This window comes from Chenopodium album, chromosome 15, assembly GCF_948465745.1.
Source record: "Chenopodium album chromosome 15, dcCheAlbu1.1, whole genome shotgun sequence".
NCBI classification, from domain to species: Eukaryota; Viridiplantae; Streptophyta; class Magnoliopsida; order Caryophyllales; family Amaranthaceae; genus Chenopodium; species Chenopodium album.
Genome location: NC_137848.1, coordinates 15,651,362 through 15,673,874, shown reverse-complemented (window position 1 = coordinate 15,673,874; position 22,513 = coordinate 15,651,362). Strand labels below are relative to the sequence as shown.

At 35.0% G+C, this 22,513-nt stretch overlaps 1 protein-coding gene across 1 annotated transcript; it reads right to left on the bottom strand.

Moving 5' to 3' along the window:
• Positions 1–6,923: 6,923 nt before the first annotated feature.
• On the bottom strand, positions 6,924–19,666 carry LOC145583011 (UPF0613 protein PB24D3.06c-like). Its single transcript, XM_081640108.1, has 9 exons — positions 19,297–19,666; positions 16,517–16,593; positions 14,610–14,715; positions 13,779–13,871; positions 13,537–13,602; positions 11,041–11,186; positions 8,020–8,128; positions 7,631–7,695; positions 6,924–7,484 (listed from the first exon to the last, which is right to left on the bottom strand). The coding sequence occupies exons 1-9, from the start codon at positions 19,543–19,545 to the stop codon at positions 7,337–7,339; spliced, it is 1,059 nt and encodes a 352-aa protein (XP_081496234.1). The 5' UTR covers positions 19,546–19,666; the 3' UTR covers positions 6,924–7,336.
• Positions 19,667–22,513: the final 2,847 nt, after the last annotated feature.

The window sequence follows — 22,513 nt, the reverse complement described above, 5'->3', positions numbered from 1 at the left end:
CTTTCTCTCTCTTCTGCTCCCAATTTTTCTCTCTTCTGGGCTCAATTTTTCACCATTACAAATTCGATTTCTCAATTTTCTAGGCTTTACTCTACTTTTTGATTTCTAGTTTTAATTTTCTGCATTTTTCTTTTGATTATTGAAGTTTGTTGAAGTTCCAAACGTATCAATGAAGAAGATTAGTACAAATCCACCACATGCAAATATGTTTTTTGAATTGCTTTACAGTATATCAGTAATATTTATGTGATTTTGCTGTTGTTAAAATTTGATATTAATTTTTAATTGCGTTTCTTTCGTCGTTTTTTAGTACGTTTTTACTTGTAAATTGTGGAATAAAGAAGACTAGTAATCTAGCTTCAAATAAATGATGGAGATCTATTGTGTATTAGGTTTTGTGAAAATAAAAGAGTCACTTTTGTGAAATAAAAGAGTCACTTTTGTAAAAAAAAGGGCCATTTTTGTGAAAATATGGTTCACTTTTGTAAAAAAAAAAGGGTCAATTTTGTAAAAAAAAAATAGGGTCACTTTTGTAAAAATATGGATCACTTTTAAAAAAAAAAAACTGTAATATTACTGTTCACACGTGCTAAATGTTTGATGTACAATAAAATTATTGTAAACCGGGAGCATGCAAAAGTTTTTGATTTTTTGGAGCGAAGGAAGTAGTTCAAAGCGTAAAACATACATTTATAATATACTAATTGGTTAACATAATATACTTCACAATCTAATAGAATTTTATTACTATGTAGACTGAATTAGGGTCGGATCATGAGTCATCTCGAATTGGGTCACTTCAGGTTACGAGTCAAGAAATGTTCAACCCTAGCCCAAAGATTTGGGTTTGGGTCAACCCAACGGGCTTTGAACATTTATTTTATTTAATTTATTTTTTGCTAATTTTTAATTTTTTTTAATGTATTAAATTGAATATTTCCACTAACATTATTATTAGTCATTACATGTGTTGGACTTAATGATTTTGATGATGACACAACCTCACTTACTTACAAACTAATAAGAACTTGATTGTTTGAGTGTGTGATCAGTTGCAAAGACTAGGAGAACTAAGTGTCTTGCGAAGATTCCATGAGGAACAGGAAAGCCAGAAGCAAAGCTATCCAAAAGAAGAGTTCCTTTGCAGGAACTGATGCTTCAGAAATGAAGTGTTGAGAAGAGAAGGTTTCCCTCAAGGAACAGAAGATTCAGAGCAGAAGCTTTACCAGAGAAGAGAAGTTCCCCTCAAGGAATAGAAGCCTTGGAGTAAAAGCTTCATCAGAGAACAAGAAGACTAAATATATTTTTATATTTTAGGATTTATGTAAGTATAAGGATAAAGTTACCCTCGAAATAGCTGTGTGGAATTGGTCATATATGATAATATTGTGCGAGCATGTTTTTAGGAAAGTAGTTGGTTTTAACGTTTATCTTTTCTTAACTAAAAAAGATTTTATTTTTATTCTGATTTTCGAAATATCTTTTTTTATAAAATCTGATTTTAAGTTTTCCAAAACTTGCGGCCTACTCCCCATGATCTCTTTCAAGTCATGGTCAAGCACATTGAGGAGTTCATGTCCCTTGAATTTAGGAACATGATCTTCTTAGTGGGTTGGAGTAGTGGCGTAATGGAGTTGCTGCACAAAGAGGATTTTCCAAAGCGTTTATTGCTCTATAAATAGTTTTTAATCTCTGTTGGAAAAACTCACCCTTACTCAAATAAGTTTTCAGCTTTTGCTTTCTTTATTCGAGTTAAGAGTCCAATTCCACATTAGTGAAATAGAGTGTTCTTATGTTCTTATACTAGAGTTATTTCTTTCGAGTTGTATTTTGGGGAATGAGGAAGTTTGAGTGAACTTCTGTTTGTGAGAAAGAGAAGTGAAAAAGAGAAGAGAAAGAGAAGAGAGATAGAGAAGAGTAAGAGAAGAGAAGAGTAACAAGTTGGGTGACTTGTTCCTCGGGGCTCTGAGTTCGTTGAGGAACTTGAAGTTAGAGTTTTTAGTTTGTAATAGGACCATTTGCCCTATTCTAGCGAAGATTCTTTTCCTAAAATCCCAAGTGGTCGTGGTTTTTCTCCTTGATTAGGGCCAAGGTGTTTTCCACGTAAAAATCTCTCTTGCACTTTTAGTTCCTTTAGCTTATCTTTCTGTTCCTCTAGCTTACTTAGTTTTAATTCCGCAAAAAGTTTGACTATTCTGTCATATAACAATTCAACTCCCCCTTCTTGTGGTATTCTTTGAAACAACAACATGTCTACTAATCGTCACAAAAGCACATCAATTCCTAACTAATTTTGTATCAATGATATATTTTTAAGTTTGATATATAGATTAAAAATTTATCTTAAAATTCAATAAACAACCCGGGCATCATACGGGGCACAAAACTAATACTCCCTCTGTATTTAAATACTTGCTCCATCTCTCCATGCGCGGAGTTTTAGGAAAAATTGGAGAAAGTAATAAAATATGAAAGTTGTGGGGTAGGCGAAAGAATAAAAAATTGTTAAAAGCAAAAGTAGTGGAGAGAATTGAAGGAGAGAGAATATGAAATTAATAAATTATGATTTATGTTGGGTCCATTAGTTGAGAGAAACGAATTAAATATTGTAAAAACTTTCTAAATAAGGAAATGGAGCAAGTATTTAAAAACGGCCGAAAAAGAAAAGAGGAGCAAGTATTTAAAAACGGAGGGAGTAATAAATAATTACGGAGTACATCAAAAAAAAAATTGTATATTGAGTCAATTGAGTCATTGACAAGCAGGTAGGGGTGTTCAAAAATACTCGACTCATTTGACCCGACCCGTTGACCCGCAAAGTACCCAACGGGTATTTTTGATTTTTTTTCCAATTTTTCGGGTCGGGTACCCGACCCGTTAAAATCTCAGATTTGCGGGTCAGGTAATGGGCCGGCTTCTGAGTGTACCTAGTACCCGTTAAATACCCGGTTTTCTTTTTTCTTTTTTTTCTTTTTTTTTTTTAATTTTCTTGGCTGGAACTCCTAACTTAGGGTAACTTACTCTTCTGATCTTCTCTCTCCTCAGACTAGCACAGCACAGCCGTATCTCAAATTCTCAAGCTTACCCCTTTTCTCTTTCCACGCTCACTTTCAATTCTCAGGCGAACCTCCTTCCTCCCTCTCAGGCGAACCTCCTTCCTCCTTCTCAGGCGAACCTCCGTCAGCCGCGCAAGGTTGGTTTTTTTTCGAATTTTTTGGGTTATTTTCTTTGCTACCACCGAAGTCAGTCTCCGGCGATCGTTGTCCTCACCCTCAGGTGCCGTTGTCTTCTCCACGATGAGGCACGGGTATCGTCTTCTCCGAACGAAGGAGGACAAATAATCATGCTTGAAGTAGCGAGGAAGTAAATCGCGAGTGAAAACAGTAGGATTCCGGTTAGTTTTTGCTCTTAGATCTCATCTTATCTCTTCTCCTGCCGCCGCTCGTTTGATTCCGACAGATCTGCACCTATACAACCTTTAGTTGGACAATTTATAATTGTAATTATGAAATTGAGTTGATTTCATTAGTTTCCTATTAATTAATTGTGGTTTTGTCATTTAATGGGGTGTAAAAGTTTGAGATTTAAGCTCGATTTTGATTGTGGTTGATTTTTTTTGCCTTTTTTTTGTGATTATAATTAATTTATCATTGTATTATTGTTATAATAAATTAATAATAGATCAGTAGGTTTTTAATTATATAAGATTAGTAGGTTTTTACAGCTAATATACAACATCTTTTTTTTCCATATAAAATTTCCGGGTACCCGCTATTACCGGGTCGGGTAATGGGCCGCTTGAATCACTACCCGCACTTTCGGGTACCTGAAATCCCGGGTCCCTGGTTATGAGCACCCCTACAAGCAGGTCATGCTCTCATGTCAAACTTTTACCACCGTAATGTTTGGTCGATAAAAAGGGGTGAAAGTGGAGTCTCTTTCCTACAAATTTTTTACAGGTTTGAGTAGTTCTAGATTTAGACTACTCAATACACAAAACTCCAAGTCTCCAACGGTCAGAGTTGCATGAAATTTTAGGGGCTGGAGCTGAATAATGTGGGCCGCATGGGTCAGGCCAACCCTTGGGCCACTTAAGGCCAGGTTCTGCCTCAACTGAGCAAGTCACGAGAGGTTTGCTGGTGCACAAAATTGACACAAGCATGTTAGCGAGTGTAAGATAATTAGACACATAAAAATAAATATATACTCCCTCCATTTCAGATTGTTTCAAAGTCAAGTGTTATAATTAATCAGAATTCAGAAATAGAGGTAATAAAAAGTAGGAAATTTTGACATTTGCTACCATTAAAAACATCATGTTTCACATTTGTTACCTGTTTATTTTTTATTTTTACTTTACTACCACACAAATTAGAGTTTGCTAAAAATCACTACCACTTAATGGAATCCATTAGGGTTCCTTTAACTTTATTAAAAAAATATAATAATAATAATAATAATTTCTTTTTTTATAAAAAAAAAAAAAGCCACCCACAATAGCTAGCCCCTCTCGTCAGCCACCCCTCCCCTTCCCCCAGCCGGCGCCCAAAGCTTCGATCGGCGCCGGCAACCCCACTCCCTCCCCTTCCCCACCCAAAACCGGCCCGAAACCTCCCTTCCTCTCCCCTTTCGTTTTCCAATTTCCGACCACTTCCCTGATGCCCCTAACTCTCCCCAGCCCCGAAACCCAGGCCACCCCTTTATTTCTCCTCCCTAATTGATGAATTTTGACTAAAAACCTCCCCAATTTCTACAATTCCTCCGTCAAATTGTTGTAATTTCCTATGTGTTGTTCTTAGGGTTGAATTTGGGGTTGATTACTAAATTATTGTCCAACAAAATCAGAAAATCAAACCTAAAGAATCGTCGATTGCCGCCGAAAATTGCAGAAATCAGAGTCCAACGAAGAAGTAAGATCACCGAAGGGAGCTAGTGTATACCATCTGAAGCATCTGGACTGCTGCGGTCGGAGCTGAGGAGGGACTAATTGGATATGCTGTTAGGAGACTGAGTCGGAGAATGGATCGGAGGAGCATCGGTGGAGAGCGAATGATGGTGATGGTTTCGCTTAACATCGAGGAGCTGCAACCCCATCAATCTTCAGCTTTGCAGCTTGCTGCAAATCAGTTATTGGTGGTGGTGTCGAAAGTTGGGTGGTAAGTCTGGTGGTGAAGGTGATGGCGATGGTGGCGGGTATGGTTGCTGGGCATGGTTATGGTTGCTAGTGGTCGCAGATGGTTGAACGTGGCAGTAGGGTGGCTAGAAGGTGGCTGGACAGTGGTTGGGCCCACTAACTGAAATAGTAACGGTATAAGGCAAGTGGTAATTATTTTTAACAAATTTTGATTTGTGTGATAGTAAAGTAAAAAAAAAAAATTAAACCGGTAGCAAATGTAAAACATGGTGTTTTTAGTGATAGCAAATGTTAAATTTTCCTAAAAGGTACTCCGTATTAAGTGAATGTAAGAAAAATAACTCTGTTTTTATTTAAAACCCTGTTCACTTCACTCTATTTTTCCCGAATTGAAATTGTTTTTATTGAATCGAAATTAATTTTACTAAACTAAAAAGAAGTGATGCATTTAATTTGAAACTTCCCCAAAAGAAAAATGGTACACCTAAAAAAACGAATTAAGTAATTATTTGTTGGTCGAAAGTATTAAATTCTACTTCGTATAATTGAAAATATACAATTAAATAAACACATCAATATTTTACATACTAGCATTTGTCGCTTTTAGTCTAAGCCCTTATACCAAATTTTTTGGTTCATAAGAAAAGTCCCTATTAGAAAAATAGATAGTTAAAGTGGCGTGTATGAACAATGTAAAAGTCAAAATGATAAGAGTAATATGGAATGATTGGAGTTTATGGTGATTGTTTGTTTGCTCCTCATTTTAATTTATTTTCCTAACATGAGCCCATATGAAAATTTTTACAGTAATCATTTAAAATATAACTACTGTAAGTTTTAATGATTATATAGTTCATAATTACATTTTTTTTTGCAAGTAATTAATTATATTACTTTATTTTTGGTATAAAATAATGTTATCAAGATTTTTTTATTTATCAAATTTTTAGTTTCATTTATGTAATTTTTGTTCTTATTTTATAGTTTCTCGAAAAGTATTTTTTTAATGTTGTAATAAAAATTTTCAAAAATTATATTTGCATTGTATATATTAGAAGACTAATTATGATCATTTTATAACGTGAAAAAATGAACCAATCATATTGTATATCATTTAAATAGTATGGTAGTCATTTTTCAAACGACCGCTGTAAAAGCATTCCAACCCTGTTAATTACTCTATACAAGAATATAAAGACCTTTTGATCTTCAACTCGTTTGGTGAAATGAATCTTGTACGAAGACTAAAGGCAATTGTTGCTTTTCAATTTGACTTCAGTGTAGGTTGAGGAGCATAATAACCTTTGAAACACACAAGTGTTGTGAGTCAAGGGTTATAATCATGTTAGTTGATGAGAGTTTGGGTAAATCTTTTACTCATCACGCAAATGAGCAAAGTTGTTGATTCAATATATTATACGAGTATAATCTTTATTAATTTTTGTTGATTCAATATATTATATGAGTATAATTTTTGTTGATTCAATATATTATATGCGTATAACCTTTGTTGATTCAATATATTATATGAGTATAATTTTTTATCATGTACTATTTGTGTGCATCTAACACTTATCCAATATCATAGGGCAAGGGAGTGAGCCATTAGTCAGAGAGGTATATGACAGAAGCAACCGAGCCAACTCTACTCCATATGAGAGTATCTGTAGGAGGGAAAAAAGAGAAACAGAATGGACTGAAGTATTGAAGAAACATACCCTGCCCCCATAACATCTAAACGCTGGCCCGGACAAGCTGGGCAGATTTTTTTGCATGTCTTTAAATCTATGCAACCAAGAGCACCTTCAAACTAGCATTCCCTAACCATCAACTCTAGCCCTGAGCTGGTTTAGCCCATCCCAGGATTATCTCTATCTCGAATGGAGCCACGGAGAAATGAGAACACAAATATAACTGGTATGAAAATCCCCTAGCATGTTCACCTCTTTACAATATGATGAAATATCTTGTTCTTGAAAGACTGCAGGAGGGGAAAAAAAAAACCTAAAGTACAAGCTAATTCCTATACTTTGAAACTATTTTTTACAAAAACGGTCTTAATGTCATCATTGTGGATTGTGAATCAAGCAACCAACCAAACAGGGAAAAAATTTCACGTAATTTCCTCCAAATAAGAGAAATAAAAGGAGGAATGAAAAGAATGGAGGGCTTAAGATAAATAGCTATGAAGGCATTGCAAACTCAATTCCAAGGATCATCCCAACCTTTTGGTATTTCTCTTTTAATGAAGTCTATAATGGCCTGGACAGCTTCTTCCACCCTGTTGGACAAGGAGTGGTTACCAAGGTCAATTTCAGCCTTCTCTGCTCCGCCAAGCGCTCTACATAATCTGGAAACAGAAATGTTAAGTATTTCAGCTTTGATTCTCAGGGAAATTCTAGACATGCAATTATTGAACAAATTTATAAACATACAATTACTGAACAAGTTTATAGTAGATATAGGCTGAAAACTAAAGTTTACCCTTCTACATACCTTTCTACAAGTGCTTTTTTGTCCACGTAATCGGGCACATATTCATCACCCATAGAGTAGATGACCTGCAAGTATGGGTTGTCTAATCAGAACAATTAAAAACACTACGACCTTCTGAAAGCAACTACTAATAACCCATGCAATATACTGCTTTCAATGCTCAACAAGCACTTCAATGATACATAATTCTCAAACCTTATAACAGAATATCTATACGTAAAAATGTGTGCTAAAAATGCACCATGCAAGGCCTGATTGGCTGGTTGCAATCCTTTAGAGAGCATTGACCTGATGGCCCTTTGAAAAGATGAAGTCGGAAATTACACTCAATAAAAGAAAGCCCATTGCAGATAGTTAACAAGAAATAATACGCTAAATGAGATAGCTACCTGACAAGGTATATTGCTCATGTGACCCAGTCTCATTTTTAATTGATCTTCACTGAGGTCAGAACTGAACATATCATCATCACCCATATATGCACACAGGGAATGATACCTGCCAAAGATCAAATCCAGTTAAAGAGCAATTACGCAAGTAGTGAACAGAGTTGTATAACCTACATACAAATCTGATTCCATTTACCTCTAGCAAACATGATTTGAAAATGAGTCTCCTATGAAGCCCAAGTTGCCAACAATTTGAAGTCTTTGGACTCTGACTTAAGGAAAATATAGATCCCCACAAATGTAGTAGACTGAATTTTGAGATCACTAATTTGACTACCCCAAGAAAATGGAAGAAGAAGTGGGCAATGTACATAGTTGCAACAAACAACAAAACAAAATCAAAGCCTTTGTTCCTACAAGCATGAGGTTGGTTTCATGAAACAGATATCTCATGTGATCATATAAAGATTATTTGCTTCATCGCTTCTATCTAGTGCTAGTCTACATGCCCCATCAAACCCATTTTTTTCATGTCATTTTTATTCCATATAGTCATCTTTGGCCGCTCGACAAGTGCCCTTTGCTATGCCGAGTCATGCCTTCTTCGAATGACACTTATTCACTTAACCTTGTGCCTCTGCATGCACTAGCTAGCACGCCTCCAAGTGCCAAGCAGTTCCCTTCAAATGAACTAAGCATGGTCCCTCGGTGCCTAGTCCAAAGGTTATGGTTATATGTACGCAACTGAACACACAAGCTTAATCACAGATGCTTAGAGTGACCAATCACTCACTTGGCACACGTGCCTTGGTTTCCTTACACACTCCAAGTGTAAGAAGAGGAAGATTGAGTTGGAAAAGAACACGTGTTTTAGAAATGCTTTACTGGTATTGAACTCTCATCTTGAATGTATAAATGATTGAAGGCACCTATTTATAGACTTCCATCCTGCTTAACTATTCTAGAATATTCTCTAATTTCCTCAACTGGAGGGTTCTAGACCAAAGTTACAAGAAATGTGGTATGGACCCGTGCCTCGTGAACTGTAATTGTACGTTCCGAATGGTGATAAATCATGACTGATCTAACTAAACAAGTCTTTGACTCAAACCACAGAAGAATTTTTGCTTGTTGGAGAGAAGTCTGTAAAATTTGTTTGATTCATTGCTACTTAGAAGAGAGGGGGAAAGGGGAAAATGGGGGGAGAGAAAGCAATGAAACTGAGATTCCTCGTTTTTTCCTTGTTTTTTTGTTTTTTGTTTTGTTTTGTTTTTTTTTTTTTTTTCCAGTTCATTCCAAGGCGTACCCCATTCTCTATGGTTAGCTTTACGTGTTTCTCAAATTGTAACATGAATCGTATCATGTACGATGTAACCTTGTTCTAGACACTTACCCCATAGAAAAATTCTACTTGCATAATGCATATGTACATCTTTAGAACACCCTAGCGCATTCTAGAATCAACCACGCCGGAGAACTCCTCCAAGATGCCTCCGAACCACCAAACTACTTGTTGCCCCAAGTATACTTTCAAGACCTTATCTCAGAAGTGCATCTTGAACATCATCTCCATTAAATTGAAATAATATGGACCCCCAAGTTTCCGCACAATCGGAACCCATTTACCCACATGGCTCAATATTATGTTAATGCAGCTAGGGTTTTCACCGGGAATGCTTTCTTTTCCAAAATAATGCCCTATAGGGAGAAGGTTGCTCCTCCCCTGTTGCCCAGCGACCCAACCATTGCATCTGATGTTGCAAGAGACGACCCATAACACTAAGTTTTTTTTAAAATCCCCATATCCTAAACCTCTACCTTCTTTACCAATGTACCTTCCACTCGATGTCTCACATACCCAAACCAATGTAGTCGATTCCCCCTTATATTATCCTCAATATCCACAACTTCAACATTTCTCCTAATATAAAAAATTTCTAATTCTATTGCTCAAGGTAACCCTACACATCCATCTAAATATACACATAACACACTTTATGCTACACCCATCTTTTATACATGTTCCTTTTTAAACACTAGTACTTAATCCAAAGCATAACTCCAGTCTAATTGCCTTCGGACAAAATTTTCCCTTTGATTTGAGGCACGCTGCAAACATACAATAACCCAAGGTACTATGTTGGATTTCCAAAATACGCATTATTCCAACTTAGAAGTGGTTAATTGATTGACAATGGAGAGTAGCCAATTAATGAGTACTATTTTATTGAAAAACAGAGTACCTGTCTTGGTAAAAAGATTTAGAGTAACTCATGGAGTCAACAATTTACTAACAACTCTTAAGCTAGGAAAGTGGGAATCAGTGGAAAGGACAGTTATATGATTCTTTGAATTGGCTACATTGAAATAATTGAAGAATTGCCTCAAGAGAATCACTTGCCTAGGAACATATGACAAAGGAAAAATCAGCATGAGTTGTTGATTTCAGAAGCCCAAAATTATTTTCTTCGAAGGGTTAGCAATTACCACACAGAAGATTTCAATAAACAATTATTTTTTCTGTCAGTTATTCAATTTCCAGAGGTCATACATCTTTATCACTGTACTACTAAACACTTCAAAATTTCTTGAAACACATGGTATGAAATTAATTTAAGCTGCAGAGAGCCTAAGAAAGAAATTTCTTGTCAAAATAATAACTATGAAACCAAGTAATTAACTCAAAATCTTAGATATGTCTACACTCTACAATCTACGTATTTCCAGGTATATAGTGTTTGTTCTCAATCTTCTCATCAAAAAAGGGAAAAGAAAAGACCTGAAAAGTTCAGATATTCTTACGATATTAAGTTGAATTACAATTATATGATTTGGACAAGAAATGGGAATACTGTCACTCTTAATATCTAAAAGGCACAGTGGGTTTCAAATTTCAACATTAAAAACTAAAGAATATAGGACTTCAATGAAAGGGATGCAAGAATAACATTATAAACACACACACACAAAAAACAAAAATGACTAGCAAACATGAGATGCACAGAGGCATAGATCACTCACCTATAGGCAGTTATAGGAGCATCTGAATTTGCTTCCCTAGGCATAAGATCAGATCCTTTTCCTTCACTAATCATTTTTGAAGCTAAGTCAATCATGGTTGCTGTTTCAGGAAGCGTTGCTCGGTATTCACGGTCACTAACTGGAGCCTAATTATGTATCAGGACCAAGAAACATATTACAATTCATCCATGCATTGATGCATCAAATAGCTTGGCCGTTGGCAGATCCATGCTAATAATCAGATGTTAAAACCAAAACATTTAAAACAAGACTAATTTAGTGTTTTTTTTTTTTTTTTTTGGATCTGTCTTGAAATTACAGGAACATGCATGATCTACTAACAGAATACAAAAGGCCATTGACCAATTCAAATGTGTATATTTTTTTTTTGAACACATAAAAGACGATATATTAATTACTTAAAACGTTTTACAACAAACAACCTCAAACTGCAAACAAAATTAGAGATTGAGAAATAAACTAGAGCATTTGACCTCAAAACTAAAACAAAATTAGAGGTCACCAACCAAAGATTACATAAAGTGCCCTTCCGAAAAGCTTTAAAACACAAACATAACAGAAACTTAGTACCAAGAGATTGATGGGTAGTAGCAAGATCAAGTTTCACCCATAGCAGCAATAGCAGCCTGCTCTTCATCATAGACGGGCTTGATCTTCTCAGGGCATACCATATGGAGAGTATGACCAATACTGATTTCAAATGTGTATAGTGTTCGTATTGTTCACATCTACTTTTCCAATAAAATAACGATTGATAACCAAAAACCTATTACCTAAAACTAAGTGTCATGATAATAGACCTGGCAAACAGGTCATTCGGGTCGGGTTCGGGTCGGGTCAATTCAGGTCGGGTCAAGTTCGGGTCAACAAATGTTCGAGTCGGGTTCGGGTCGAGTCGGGTCGACTCGGGTTTCGGGTCAAATTCAGGTCAGCACTTCGGGTCAAGTTCGGGTCAGGTCAAGTTCGGGTCGGGTTAAGTTCGGGTCGGGTCAATTCGGGTCGAGTCTTTTCGGGTCGGGTCAATATTTAGGATCAATTTTCGGGTAAATTTCGGTCGAGTCAACTCGGGTCGGGTCTATTCGGGTCAAGTTTGTGTTGGGTCACCAATATAAATTCACTTAAAAAAAAAATAGTTGGAAAATAAAGTAAAATCGTTAAAAAAAAAAATCGTGAGTACCTATTACTTAGAAAATAAAGAAGCCTTAAAACAAGTAATTAACCATTTCATCCTATTCTCTTATTATTCGGGTCAATTCGGGTCGGGTTGATTGGGGTCAATCAATTCGGGTTAAAATTGGGTCGGGCCACTTCGGGTTTCGGGTCATTTTGGGTCAGGTCAAGTTCGGGTTTCGGGTCAATTTCGGGTCAGGTCATTCGAGTCGGGTCACTTCGGGTCATCGGGTCATGTTCGGGTCAACTCCATTTCGGGTCGGGTTCAGGTCGGGTCGGGTTAGTTCGAGTTCGGGTCATTTTCGGGTCAATGATTTCGGGTCAACTTCAGGTTACGGGTCGGGTTATTCGGGTCGGGTCAATCGGGTCGGGTCAGGATTGCCAGGTCTACATGATAACATTGATAAGTGTAAAAACTAATGTGAGACAAAGGGAGTAATATTCAGAATGATTACATTTCAAATGTACAGATACATTTATAATTAATTGAGTTCAAAGAATAGGAGGATGTTGGATAAAAATCAAATCTTCATTATTTCAATTGGGAATTTTTGGATGCTCCAAATCATTGGAACATCACATGATTACTTAACATTTTCACACATCAATAACTTATAATGATGATTTCTCCAATTCTCAACTTGAAATTAATTCAATGGTCCAATCCCACCTTTTTTTCCAGCATTAACAGAATGACAGCCACTGTTGAATTAGTAAATTAACTTCGAATGAAAGCTACAAATCCAATGGCTACCATTCTATATAATATGGTAAAACTAAATTTAGTGACGAAAAGCTAAATACATATTCACTAGTAATAATCTAGCGCACTCATAAATGTATAGAGAGATCCAGAAAAGGTTACAAAAGAGGCCATATGCCCATATATTACTGTTATGGTATATTGTGTATGAACAATCTCTTTAGTCTGTATTGCATCAGGTCATTCAGTAGTGAGCTTTTTATATTGTGGATTGGTATATAGGTAATTTTTGTGAGATCATTGGAAAGTAATAACATGGTTTTCGGAGTAAGAATTCCCGCCAGGTCACTTTCCAAAATACAGTTGCTTTCTTGGGCTCTCTTGAGTCTCATAAGTCAGGGGCCTTTATGTGCAATATTCAGTGTGTGATTGGCACATTCTTTGTATTTTTTCTTTAAAGTTTGGATAGGATCTTAAATTACACAAGTACACACTTATTTTTTCAAAGATGTTTTATCCTTTATGATAAATAGGGAAAATTAGGCTGCAGATTACTATTCACTAGTTATACCACAACATAGCCTCATAAATATTGGATATACCTGCAAAATGGCGGAACGGACAGCTCTGGAACATGCTGCATTTGTGCGCATATAATGCACAATGTCCTACACAAACATTCTGATAGAATTTTAGCTGATGCCATACTTAATGAAATACATACCTACTCCAAGAAAGAAAGAGAAGAATAGCCTAGCCATAGAGTCATTTCTTCTTCTACCATCAAATATTTTAGGCTTTTTTGGGCATAGGGAATGTAATAGGGTGATAAAATCCAAGTTACCTGACATCCAGTACTGTGACCAAGTAGCACCACGCCATCAGAATTTTCCTTGTTTATTAAGTAACTGATTAATTGATCAAGCTCCATAGCATCCTTCAGAGCAAAATTAAGAGTTATATGATGAGCAAACATATCATAGATACAGCTAGACTCATTGTCATAGGAACCTGAACTCATAGGACAGATTAACAATGAACCAGCCAGCAGCAACATTATGAGAGAATAACTCACGGTAAATTAGCTACTATTAATTATCATAGTCCCCAATTGTTCTTCCTCTACTCTAATCCTCTTTTTACAAGAATGGGATGTGATAAAGGAGAGAGGAAAGAATAAGCTTCTACATTTCTGACTACAAGTATGCAATAGGGTCATGCATAACTTGTATATAATTCAATACATACTTGATAATATTTTTTCACCAACCCTGTAATTTTTAATAAATAAAAAGAGAATTTTTTAATCATTACCATCGCTCAAAACCCCATTCCTGGGGCAGCCTTTCAAACGAGTCCTTTTTCAGAAAATCTAGTATTAGTGTATTGCTCTATAATAATGAAGGAGCACAGCAAAGGGGAGAGACAACAAGAAGTTATAATGTCATTCCCATCATAAGATAGCAGGACAAATCATACATATACTTACCTAATAAGATTCATGGGTGCATGAAAAGTAAGTACAAATGTTTCTTGTTTCACCCAATTACTCAAGAATTGTGCTTCTCAAACTACTTTCTGATATTAAATGGATATCCAACAAGCCCAGAATCCAACCTTTATAAAACATGCTACAGTTTGAAGCTAAAGATGAACAAATACAATAGTCACATACTTGCTCAAGACTTGAAAGTCCATACGCAGTGTAAGAAGACGAAAGGAGTATCTGAACCAATGACCATTTTTCATGCTCCAAAGCAATTGCTAAGGGCTCCAAGTACCTGGACAATATTAAAACCATAATGGCAATGACTAAACATTAGAATTAGCATCCATTGCATTATATACTATACAAACTATATGCAGAAGAACCAACAGAACCCCAAAGTTCACATGAAATTAGTCGTCAGTCACAACACAATTCGTTTTCCTACCACAACCTTTACCCCAAGAAAAGAAAAGAACGAGATTATAAGAATTCATGTATGTCCAGAAAGTTGTCCTTTGGTATAGTAAGAGTGGTTCGCACATTGTTTCAATCAAAGTAAAGCACAGCCAGCTTCTTGGTAAAAAAATGGACATCAAAGAACAAAGATATCCTAGCCAAGAGATTACACTTTCACATGAAATGTACTGCTGGCAAGTAGGCTATTCATACAACTCTCCAATCAAGAAAAATTGAAAGTAAAATAACATTGTGGGAAAGATTTTAAGTGTAAATAATATGTCTAATTCCAATTTTCAGTAATTGGAACCATGCAGAAACATCCTATGTTCGTTTTAACTCTAGCCCGTTTTTCTATCAGTTCTGTGCTTGTACAAATATGGTCTTATGGTCATTTCCTTTCAGCTTTAAGCCTCTGCTGCAGCTGATTCTTAGACATATAAGCTTGTTACAACTCATAATTGACTGACCCCTCCCATTAGCAGTTACTTGTTGAGCACTTTTGCTTATTCAATGTTTTCGTAAACCATTAAAAGGTGTCTCATTCTTGTATCCCTTGATGTATTTGTCTCTCTTGTAAGATGTGACACAATTTTCCTCTTACATATTTCGGTGTTCCTTTAGGAGATTATCCTAGGAAGATCTTTCGCTTAAATCTAGAGCATGAGATTATTAGCAGTATGTGACTTTCTTTTTATTTCCCTAATTTACTTTCTTCAATTTGCAATCTATGGTTACTGCAAACTTTATTTTGTGCAAAATGGTACACAGACAGTCAAATATACCATCTGGAGAGTTCATACCAGTTCATCATACAATAGGGATATCAGATAATTAAGAAAATATGGTTGTGAGATACACAAAAGGTAGATGAGCCAGAACTTTCTAAAACTATGCCCGCAGCAATTTAGGCTTCAGACTTCACAATGCATAGATTAGGATAAACATTCAAAACTAAAGAAATAAATTCCTCTTGGATGAGATGACAAATTATTGGGTCGATAAATAAAAGAGTATTTTCAAGCAACAATCTGTACATGTTTTTCAATGTTAACATAGACAGGCAACAACTAAAACAGACTTACATTATTAATCTAAGTTAATGCGCAAGTTTGCACTTGTAAACATTCATCAGTCATCACGTATAAATGTTGAAAAAAAAAAAAAAAAAAAAAAAGGTTCCATATTGCAGTTAGATTAGACCCAATTGATAAAACCCACCAAGAAATTTCATGATTATAAGACTAATTCGAGTTTCAACTTTCAAGTCAATAATCCTCCTCCAGAGCGTTTCTCCTCTTCCCATCTCCTTTTCAAGAGAGGAAAAATTATGTCACATAAAAATAACATCTCCATGCTGAATCTTGATTTAACATATATGTTCAAAATTGGCTAAGATTTAACATCTCAAATCCAGCATCAACTTCAACTCCTTTACCAAGTAACTGCACGGAAGCTTTCAGCATTTTAATCTATTTCTATCTTAAGTTCAAATGTTTTAATGATATGAAGTAACATTGAGCCAATGATGTCCAAGCCACAACACCCAGTTACCATATCAACAAGCAGCATATTTTCTTCATACTACGGTAAATCCTAGCTTAATAAGGAAAAATGTGAATCAGAGTCAAACATACTCAGTGGCCATAAATCCATCAGTCAATCCACCGATGAACACGACTTGTTGCTTATAATCACCTGTTTTAAATGCAACCTGCACAACAAAATCACAATACCAAGGACAGAATATCAGCATAAATTTGGCATGGATTGTAACATACATTTAGTACATAAGATTAGAAGGAACAGTTTAGAGTAAAAATGACCTCAAATCAAAACTGGATCATCTTGGTTCTGAATTGGATTAGCTGTGTGATCGCTTTGGGTTAGATTGGGGCATATTCAGGTTTGGGTTTACTTCAGATTCATGCTCCTTTTGGTCAGATTGGGTATGGTTCAGGTTGACGTATCAAATCAAACAGACATCTACTTGGGTCAATATCAGGGTATCAGATTGGTTTTCGGTTAAAATCATTGCTACCTACTATAATTCAATATCGATATGGGTCAAGTCAATGCTAGATCAAGTGTCAATTAAAGTAAATACTTATCTCGTTTTAATAGGTATGGTCTTTACTACAGCTCCTTTGAAGAATCTAATGAAAAGCTTACATAGTAAAATTACATGCCCTTATCATATTAGCACAAATATCATGTTTTATAATTAAAATTAACAATCACCTTATTTGTGATAATCCTTATTTTGGCGTCTAGCACCACTATTAACATAATGGACGGCGGTTTTTATGTCTAAAAAGGTTGGTAATTGCAATCAATCTCTTGATTTAACAGACAGGGTGTTGGGGTTGGTTGTGACCAATCTAGGATAGGAAGTGGGAAATATAAGTGGTGTTAAAAAGAAAGATGGAGATAAACAAGAGATGGAGACAATGATGGTTGTGGTCTTGTGGAGGTAGAAAAGCCAAAATTTAGAAAATTGGAAGTGAGATGAACAGGTAATTAAGGATAAGGGGGTTTAGGGTAATCTCATCAAGCCAGTTGTGAAAGTGAAGAAAATAGCAAAGGGAGTGAATTCCCTTTCAATTTTTTGATTACCCCAAAGGCCCAAACAAAACAGGAGTTGAAAACCTTATTAATACATGACCCTTGTTAAGTTGTAATTCCTCCGTTGAGATTATAGCCATGACTGACCCCAGAACATTTTACGACAAGGTTGTAGAAAAACATGCCATTAGTACTTCCAACCCAAGCATTCTCACATACTGATACCAGTATCACGTATCCAGGCTACTAACTAGATGTGAGAATAATTATAGCTATTATGGAGATTCCACCAATATTTAGACAAAAAAATAGTGTTCTATATCCACTTCTCATTGAGCTTAAAGATTTGAGAATTAAATTGATAGCTGAAATTTCCATGTAATAATAATAAATGCTTTTGTCATCTTACTCTTTCAGATGTATGATAATATACTACATTAGTTGGTGCATTTGTGGTACACCCATTTTTAATCCAAAATGGTGGAGAAGGCTTACTCATCCTAGATTGAGGTAAAATTTATACGAAATATCTCACAATCTTGAAGAAAACTCAAAACTTTCTCTAGATCTAGATATTGCCCTTCAATTCTTCCCCTCCTCTATATGTATGCTATTCCACAGCTGCACTATTACATTTTACTTCTAAGAATGTGATATAAATAGATAGGAGGAGGAGGGGGCATATTAGGCAGTGTAATTTAATTCAGTCATTAGTGTTTTGAGAAGATTATTGATAGAGTATTTTGGTTAGCTTAGTATTTAGAGAATTAATATCAACCTCTTGATAGTGAAATTATCATATTTTTGCCATGATTCCAGTTCATTAAGAAAATATTATCTTTTTCTTTTCTAATTTCTGCTATTGTTGATGCCTACACTATGTTAATTAATAGCAGAATGTTGGAACCTTTGACTATCTACTTGGACTACTCGTTCCTTATCAACTTCCTCTTCAATGAAATTGTTTTTAACATGAGTTCCTCCATAAACCTCTCTATCCAGTACAATCAATTCAAGACAAGTAAGCTTATAAAACAAGAAGAAACACATCTTTTGGGTCCATTGTACATAGGTTTTGATAGCCTACGTCTTTAGCTAATGTCATTCTCAACTGTATATGGAAACTTTGCATATTTGTTTTCCAAGAATATATGAAATGTGCATATACATGTTAGACTATCAAGTATTCCCTAAAGCCATAACACTAATGAAGAATCAGAAAAACATAACACACCACTGACTAATTGGTTAAAAAAACAATACTTCGTAACTCTTTTAAATCATAGCAGATTTCCCAAATCCTTCAAAACTCAAAATGAATTCATCTTAGAAATACCAACTGGTAAGACTATCCATCCAATTCATTTGGTTGATAAACAGACCAACACTCGGTGATTTAACTCATAAATTGCCCATCAAATCACCATAATACTTTCCCAATCTTTGAAAACCATACCAAACTACTCAAACCCAAAATGATCACATATCATTTCCTACCCAACTCTCCTAAAATCATTAAATCTGAAATCAAGTACTAGTACATACCTAATACAACTCTAATAACATTTAAACTGCTAAGAATAACAAAGATGAAATCCGAATCTTTGACTTCATACTCCCAAGTTCATAACATACAAACAAAGTCCCCCGTTTTCCTAATAACACTTCACATTCAAATTTCACATCCAATCATCCACAATTAATAAAATTGTTCACTCCCAATTCATTCAATTAAACCAAAGTAACACACATTTGATCAAACAATCAAGAAACCCAAATCAAAATCAAAATAGCAACACAAAATCGATCCAATTCCAAACAAATCAAAACAATACAAAGTAAACAAATGAACCTGCATAGACTTGGGACCATATCGAAAGAGAACACCGCGAAACATGTTCTTTTTAATGACAGGACCTAAAGAAGAGGGATTGTCGCCGGCGCCGGAGACGACGGAGACGGAAGGAGGGGCGGTTCTAGAGTTCAAAGCTTTGTCGGAGCGGCCACGAACGATGCCGGAAAACCATGAGGTGCCGGAGGAGGAGGAGGAGGAGGAAGTGGCTGTTGCGGAGGAAGAGGTGGATGGCGAAGAGGTATTCATGCCAACCCAAGTTTAATTGGTGGGGGTTTTTGGAATTGGGAAACGCAAAGATTTGATTGGGAAAAACTCAAAATTCATGTTACTGCTAAGTTGTCATGCTGCTGTAACGTGCAGTCCTGATTCATGGTCTCATGGATATGTTTGTAATTTTGTATAACTACAACTACTCATAATACGGAGTACACCCTCCGTCCCTAAATTAAAAATCTCTTTTTCTTTATGATATGAGTAATGAATGTTAAAAACAGGTTTTGTATTAAGGGACGAAGGGATTAACATTTAATGGCTGATTTTTTCACGGGAATAAACAAAGTTGTATGGAGAATTTTTTTTTTTAAACTAACTAGTTTGGGGCTCGGCGATGCTCCAGGTTATATTTTAAATACAAAATGAAAAATTTACCTTGAGTTTAAATAATATCTTGGATCCATTATTAGTATTTTAAAAGTAAGTAAGGAATTGCATATATTGCTTATAAACCTTTAAAATCTTTAATGAAATGTTAGAACTCATGAATGTTAATTAATTAATTAATTAATTAATTAAGTGATATTAATTGTAAAATAGAAATAACAAATACAGGAGAGTGAAAATGAATTTTATCAAAGTGTAATAATTGTCTAATTGATATAATGGTGGTAATGAAAAGTTGGAAATTCCAAGAGATGCAATAGTTGAAATTCAATTTAAATATTAACATGTGGTGTCATGTCATCATATATGTGGCGCTATGTCATAAATTTAATGATGATATAAGAATGACACATGTCGCAACATGTTAATCCCTTGAATTTTAATAATATTATAGATGATTGAAGGTACAAATAAAAGATGGTAATTATTAAAGAGATGGGGTGATAAACTGATAAAGTGTTGAAAAATGATGTCAAAAGTACATAAAAATAAAATAAAAGGAAATTTTGATTCCAATAATCCAACCTTTGTCCGATCTTTTTTTTATTAATCTAACCTTTCGATTATTCACCACTAATCCAAGCTTTATACCTCATTCTATTCTATTAGGCCAAATCGATTACTTACCTCTAATAGCAAGTCACCTTGCAATGTGTCACTGTAACACCCCCAAATCTCCCTCCACGGAAATACCACTATAATATGTACAATTATACCGTAGAGATAGACTTAGACGTATTACTGCCGTGTGATCACGCAGGGCTACCAAAACTACTATCCAAAATCAATACTTTGCAATGGAAACTCAAACTCTTTCTTTATTAATAAATATAAATAGAACCATTTTCATGAGTACTCATAATAAACATCCTGGGACTCCCATATACTCATATATTGACTCTACCTGAAATTAGTCAACACTGTTTAAGGTAAACAAGGCGAACCAAAACAAATAGAAACTATGGATTAGCAAAATATGCTAAGTACGATAAGTGCAAGATAAGTAAAGTCAATTTATTTGCAAACATGCTTTCAAACCAATTCCAATGGTAATCCAATAATTCCAAACTTATAATTCCAAAACCAATTCCAATGATCAATATTTCAAATAATTAATTAGTAAACCAATTCCTCTTCTAAATCCAATTCCTCACCCAAATGTGCACACCCCCTAAGCTAGTCTCCTTATATTGCAAGGCTATTCTTAAGGAAAAATTCGGTCATACAAAGTCCAAAGTCTTATCAACCAAATTCGCATTGTGGGATTACTATCAACATGCTTGTAAAACTTTAATAACAATAATTCAATTAATCCTTTTTAATTCAACAATTTCAATATAATTCAAAAACTCCTTTTTATTTAATTCACCATACTTTCAAAACCAAACTCTTAAAATATGATAAATAATTTCAATTATTCAAAACATGATATAAAAATCAATCCTTCAATTTATTTATTAAAACCAATTATTCAAACATGCTTTTATTTCATAAATCATAGTTCAATTCAATTTAATCATATAAAAACATGTTATTCAAACCAATCACTTTCAAAGGTATCTAGCCACCTAAACGTACCTTTGATCCTTGCTTAGCACACTCAAAAAGAACTTTAAGAAATTGAATCAAACACACCCTACAATTAAATATAACCTTAATTAATATAAGGCTAACAAATAATCACAACAGTTAAATTAAGAACCCTCAACTATATGTACATGAACCTATTAAAAATACTCATAATAATTTTTATAAAATCCCATAGTAATAATAATAATAATTAATTAAATAAGAGAATAGAAGAAGAAAATAAAGGTAGAAAACCAAGGAAAAAGAGGAAGAAGAGGTGGCGGCAAAGGGGCTGCAGCCATCCGCCATGTGGCTACTGTGGTGGCGACGACAGCGGGTGTCGGCGACAAGTGGAAGTCGGCGGTGGAGGTGGTGTTTGGCGGTGGTTGGCTTAAAACAAGAAAAAGAAGAGAAACAGAATTAGAGAGAAATTAGGAAATTTTGTTTGAAACTACCCTAAAGATAGGGTCATTTGTGAACAACTATCCGTTTTTTTATTTGTTTAGAATTACCCGCAAGTTAAGAAACGTTTGGATAGCATTACCCATTAACGTTTTTCGTCCAATTAAGATGTTATTGGGACTCACTTTTCACTTTTCCCACTTAATTAACTTCCACCAACTACCTTCTATCTCCTTTCTCCTCCCTAATTAAAGTTTTAATTGAATGCAATTAACATAATTAGGGTGTAAATTAGTGATTCAGATTAGGGTTTATGGGTTCAAATAAATATGAGGGTTTTGATTTTTAGGGTTTAGGGGTTCAATTGATTTTTAGGTTTCAGTTATTTTGACTTTGAGATTGAATTCAATTGCATTTTAATCACTAATTGGTCATTGTAATTGGTAGGATGTCTAATTTGTGTATTTACTTCACTTTCCCCCCCCCCCTTTCCATTGCTGTAGTTTCACTCATTTACTTTAAGTTAACGAAAAAAAAAACAACAAGATGAGTTGGAAGAAAGAGACAACAAAAAAAAGGCTAT

Coding starts and splice junctions, on each gene's coding strand:
- LOC145583011 (XM_081640108.1), bottom strand. CDS start 19,545: ATGAATACCTCTTCGCCATCCACCTCTTCCTCCGCAACAGCCACTTCC. Junction 13,603..13,778: donor GTCACAGTACTGGATGTCAG/GTAACTTGGATT, acceptor ATGTTTGTGTAG/GACATTGTGCATTATATGCG. Junction 8,129..11,040: donor GCTCCTATAACTGCCTATAG/GTGAGTGATCTA, acceptor GATCTTTGGCAG/GTATCATTCCCTGTGTGCAT.